Here is a 6,000-nt window from a genome sequence, read left to right as displayed (position 1 = left end):
AGTGGGCAGCCATTTATGCTGCGGCGCCCGGGGAGCAGTTGGGGGTTCGGTGCCTTGCTCAAGGGCACCTCAGTCGTGGTATTGAAGGTGGGAGAGAGCTGTGCATTCACTCCCCCCACCTACAATCCCTGCCGGTACGAGACTCTAACCCGCAACCTTTGGGTTACGAGTCTGACTCTGTAACCATTAGGCCACGACTTCCCAGTCGTGGCCTAATACCACTTACAAGTATACTTACAAGTATACTACTAGTACACTGATATTTGTATACTTACTACATAAAGTATACTTAAAAATATACTTGAACTTTACTGAAGTATACTTAATAAAATAAACTTGAAGTATACTTCTTTTTGGTAAGAGAAGTGCAGATCAGAGCGGCTGTGGGGTGTGAGACTGAGCTTTTCAAACCAGCAGTAAAACACATTCAGATCATCAGCCAGTTGTTGATTCTCCACAGACTGCACGGGTGGTGTCTTGTACTTGGTGATGCTTCAGACTGTCGCTGGGTAACTTAAAACTCATAATGTCTAATTCATCTTGTTTTACAATTTTTTTGTTTAATATTTTAACTGGAAATTAGTAATTAAGAATATATGATTTTTTTTTGCAGTGTGTATGATCTGATGGGTTGAAATAACTAAAACAGAATACATCTATGTAACAGCTAGTTTACACATAAACCTTGACAATATAAACTATAATGATACAATTAATAGTTTGTCTAGTATTACTGTCACATCATATGTTGTGTGTTGGATGATGGATTACTAGTCTTAACCAGGTAAATCAGAAAGATCATGCTGACCAAATCTAGCCAGCTAGACTGGCTCTAACAGCACAAAAACCACCCATGCAAATTCATGTTTTTTTGTTAATGCAAGATTTCTCTCACACATTAAACGTAATGATCCTGAACCTGGAGGCCTGTTTCGTCCCACTGGAAAACTACTTGTGTCCCGTATGGGGAAAGATTGGTGTCCTCGTGTTCTCAGCAGGAGGAGAGAGACGGCTCTTCTCCATATTGACGTGGGTGTTTTGTTCAGAGTCGATAACCTATAATCAGAGCTGTAGTCTTGTCATCCAATCCACTGGACAGAGGCTGTTTGCAGGACCGGAGAGATGCGACTGCTGGACAGACTGGATTCAGTAACACGAGTCGTACGACAGCAGGCCAGCTTTGAAATCAAATGTTTTGTGCATGCAGTGTAACGGTGTGTGTGATGCAAAGACAACAGAAACTGAAGAGTGAAGGAGGGATTCGTGATAGAAGAGAGTTTTTTTGTTGCTTTTTAATCACTAACTGTGCATTTTATTAACAAAAATCGGATAGAAAAACAGATAATGTCCTGGCAGAATATTATAAAGTTTTCGTTAACTCTAAAAACAACAAAATGCAATGCAAAATTCAAAATACACCTGTGAAAGCATCAAATAATACAATCTCATGATCATGCATTTGACAGAAAAATCATAGTACTTTACAATAAGGATGTTCATTGTTAGTTAATTAAGCAAGTTAATTTCAACATTTATTAATTTACATTTTTAAAATCAATGTAGTATCGGTTGACTGTAATGCACTTTGAGCTAACATGAATAAACAATGAACAATTGCATTTTAATTAACTAACATTGTTAGTTTATGTTAGCAAATGCATTAATGTTAACAAATGAGACCTTGTTAATTGTTTCCAAAATGACAAATCACATTGACTGTTTCTTCTAGAAAAATCGCTAAGATTAAACATAGAGCAAATGGTATGGAGATAGAATTGTTGCATAATTCTAAATAAATAGATTATGATCCACAGATAAATGTAGAGAGGCTAACAAAAAGCAAACATATTGACAAATAAATAGAATGAGATCCACAAATAAATCTTAGAGTTTCACAAACATGAATTAAATTCACAAATAAATAAAGTGAGATTTGCAAATAATAAACATATTCACAAATATCTTTTTATGTCACAAACACAACTTTGCCTGGCATTCATTTGTGAGTCGCATCCTAATTTATTTATTTGGAATTATGCAACAATTCTATTTCCATAAAATGGAGACTTCTGAGAAAATGACCCCATTAAAGATCTTCAATCTTCTTCTGAGCAAAAGTCAAAGTTTAAATTAATGTTCTCCCACATAATAACAATAAAGCAAAAAGCCCTGACAGACAGGCCGTGTTTTACATTGATTTTACCATGTGTAATGTGTCAGGCATGACATGAAGTTGAGTTATTAATAACTAGAGGTTTACATTTTTTGAAGAAAATATATGATAGTGGTTACCAGGGCTTTGGTTGCTGGTTGCTAAGGTGATCTGGGTGGTTGCTAGGTCATTGCTAAGAAGTTCTGTATGGCTCTAAGTGGTTTCTGTCTCTGTGATGTTCTGGTTATCTAGTTAGTGCTATTTTATTTTTTTATTTTCTTTGATTTTAGTTAAAGCTTTAGTAATTTTTGTGTTTTTATTTTTATTTTTTTAAATATGTCTATATATATGTTTTATTAATTTGTATATATAATTTTTGGTTTATTTAGTTTTAGTTATTTTAGTACTTCAAATTAAACTAATATGAGAAATGTTGCCTTGGCAACTAGCTGAAATAATTTTATTTTCATGGTTTTAGTTTTAGTTAACAATAACCCTGATTCTAGTTAACAAAATTGGTGTTAAATTATTTAGCTCATGCACATATAACATCTAAATATTGTCTTGGACAAACACCTTTGATATGATTCCTAAATTGAAAAGTTTGCCTGGCAACAAAAACAGAGAAAAAGATTTAAATTCCAAAACAAACGCTCTGATTGGCTGTTCCTCTGTATCTGAGTGAGTGTGTTAGTGCTTGCTTTTGCTTGTTCTTTTCATCTAATCACCAGCTAATTAATCCTTGTTAAACACAGAACAGTCTAAGCTCAAGTTCCCCCTTGATTGATATTCATTAGGAGAAAGTGCTGACTAAGATATTTGGGAGTGTAAAAATAGAGCTAAAGAGTCAGAAAACTCCTTTTAAGTGCTGTAGAGTCGTCGCGCTGTAGCTTTGCATACTTGGCCAGTGGAGCATTATATTGCGTCTGCTCGTACGTTAAGTCCAATTACAGTTTACATGCCCGCTGGGAAGCATTACTGCACCGGGACTGTCGACAGACTCTTTCTCCTGAAATTATGTTGCTGTGAAAACAGAGAAATCAAGTGTCATTTATCAGTACAGTGTCATCTCTATCAATCACCGCTACTAAACCTGTTTTTACCTTTCCATGAACCTCTAACATGACCTCGCAGAGAAAATGAGATTCTTCTGTTATCATGATGTTCAAATAAAGTGAAGAAGAAGGGAAGCGTCTGTACTAGAGAAAGATTTTCTGACCAAAGATTATCAAAATACTTATAAATGAATGCATGAAAATAATGCATAGAAGTAAAATTATGCATATTTCTTTTTTCTTTTTTTTATTACATTATAAATAATAAATGTGTGTTATTTGTTTATTTATTGCATATTCATGTACAAAAATATGCACTGTTATTGCTTAGCAAAAATACCATTAAATGAATACATAAATGTAAATAAATTTAAATTTAATGTTCACATTTATTTATTTATTACACAAAACCTTGCATACATACTGAGGAGCATGAAATCGAAATATATAAATTACTTATATATATATATGCACATGTTATCATTATATTAATATTATTACATTACAATATACATAAATGAACATATACACATATATAATTATATATCTGTATTATTAATTATATTAGTATTATTTATGCAATATATTTATATTTAATATATTTTATAATGTATTTAATATATTTAAATTATATTACTATTGTACATTTAATATAATATTTTTGTAAAAAAAAAATAATAATAAATAACCGCTCAATTTCTCTCTTTATTCGCCTGTACATACAGCAGTATCATTTATATTTTGCACTATGAAGTGCTTTGAGCTTTCTAATGAAATTGCATTAACTCTAATAGTTACATGATGTTTATTATAGATTTTGCATTCTAGTTTTGCCTTTCTATTTCTCTAAAGTTTAGCTGTCAGTTTAGATTAGCTGTTATGTTTCTGCAGAGATGATAATATAAAAACACATGACTCGGTACAATTTACTGCCCAGGGTCGGTGTGTTATGAGAATTATAATGTTTGAGTCAATAAATAGTTTGTGTAATGTGGTCACACGGAGGGCTAGCGTGTGTCAAGCCTGATATGCCCCGCGTCTGAGCGCTGTTAGCTTCCTGCAGGATTCTTATTGAGTTTGTTGAGGAGCCGCAGCAGAGCTCACGCTGACAGAGAGATGGTGAGAAAAACAGTGTCAGCAATGCAATTACCCACTTTAATGTGGCATCTGAAGGACAGATTACAAATAAACACTCGCTTTTTGTCTCTATTTGCTGGACAGTTCATTAGGAAAATCTTAAAAGGTGCAACATGATCAGCTTTAGATAAAGCAATTCATTATGCTGATCAAATTTACTGCGTTAATGCATGCATCTGGTTTTATTTTGCACAAATCACATGCAAATGCAATGCACATCAGGTAAACTGCTTTTTCTCTTGTCATTTCAGCTTCCTGCTGGTTTTCTCCTGTCTGGTTCTGTCTGTGTTCTCCACCATCAGAGAATATGAGAAGAGCTCAGAAGACGCCCTCTACATCCTGGTATGTAATATCACAGAGGTATTGATTTAACACGTGTGCATTGATCACATGCTAACATGACGTCTGTCTGTGTGTTTGTAGGAAATTGTAACCATTGTGGTTTTCGGAGTGGAGTACATCGTGAGGATCTGGTCTGCAGGATGTTGCTGTCGATACAGAGGATGGAGGGGAAGGTTAAAATTCGCCCGGAAACCTTTCTGTGTTATCGGTGAGTACTGCCAAGCTACACTGAAAAATATTTTTCAACTTGTAAATGAAGAGTACATTTGCAAGAACATACTATTTTAGTCTTTATACTTCAAAAGTTCATGCATTTCATGTTTCTTTGTATTTATTTGCAAAATTTATTATCAGTGAAAATAGTTTAACAGTAAATCCTACACCACAAATCCTTATCCTTTCAGTGTTTTCTAGTCATATAAGCACAGCTTGTATTCACTGTAATTGAATGGAAAAAGATCATGTCTAAATTATGTTTCAACATGAGCAATGCCATGCAGCAAAACCGAGGTTATAGGTTTGATTCCCAGGGAACATATAGAGTATTGTTCAAATTTTGTATTTTTGTATTTTTTTAATGCATCCTTTTATTCATCAAGGACACATTAAATTGATCAAAAGTGCCAGTAAAGACATTTATAATGTTACAAAAGATTTCTATTTCCAATTAACGTCGCTTTAGAATGATTTCTGAAGGATCACGTGACACTGAAGACTGGAGTAATGATGATGAAAATTCAGAGAAATAAATTACTGTTTAACATCTGTTCACATAGAAAACAGCTGTTTGAAATTGTAATAATATTTCACAATTTTACTCTATTTTTGATCAAATAAATGCGGCCTTGGTGAGCAGAAGAGACGTATTTCAAAAACATTTTTACTGACCTTTACTTATATGGAGATAAAATGCATGCCTGAATGCACAAAGTCACTTTTCTGTCACATTAATATTTTATATGATTGTGTATTTATCAGTTTATATTCCTTTTTTAATTCCTCAGACATCATGGTGCTGATCGCCTCGATCTCGGTTTTGGCCGCTGGAACGCAGGGGAATGTGTTCGCCACCTCCGCCATCAGGAGTCTCCGGTTCCTCCAGATCCTCCGGATGATCCGCATGGATCGGCGCGGGGGAACCTGGAAGCTCTTGGGATCTGTGGTCTACGCTCACAGCAAGGTAAGCGAAGACCAGAAACTGTTCAGTAACCAGAAACACTTCCAATCTCATCTCACATTCCGGCAGTCATTCTCCTTGTTGCAATGCTTTCTGTTTGAGATCTTCACCACGGGGCTTTCAGAAGAGATATATGG

The 6,000-nt window shown here is 34.6% G+C and overlaps 1 protein-coding gene across 1 annotated transcript in view; it reads left to right on the top strand.

Moving 5' to 3' along the window:
- Window positions 1-6,000, top strand: part of kcnq2b (potassium voltage-gated channel, KQT-like subfamily, member 2b) — a 45,438-nt gene that overhangs the window by 14,875 nt on the left and 24,563 nt on the right. Inside the window, exons 2-4 of the mRNA XM_016546618.1 lie at window positions 4,596-4,686; window positions 4,768-4,894; window positions 5,691-5,866. Coding sequence (XP_016402104.1) covers window positions 4,596-4,686; window positions 4,768-4,894; window positions 5,691-5,866 — 394 coding nt within the window. The remainder of the gene's footprint in view (window positions 1-4,595; window positions 4,687-4,767; window positions 4,895-5,690; window positions 5,867-6,000) is intronic.

This window comes from Sinocyclocheilus rhinocerous, unplaced genomic scaffold (genome assembly GCF_001515625.1).
Source record: "Sinocyclocheilus rhinocerous isolate Xijiao unplaced genomic scaffold, SAMN03320098_v1.1 scaffold2145, whole genome shotgun sequence".
Taxonomy (NCBI): Eukaryota; Metazoa; Chordata; class Actinopteri; order Cypriniformes; family Cyprinidae; genus Sinocyclocheilus; species Sinocyclocheilus rhinocerous.
The sequence above is the reverse complement of the archived record's forward strand: the minus strand, read 5'-3'. Positions and strand labels throughout refer to the sequence as shown.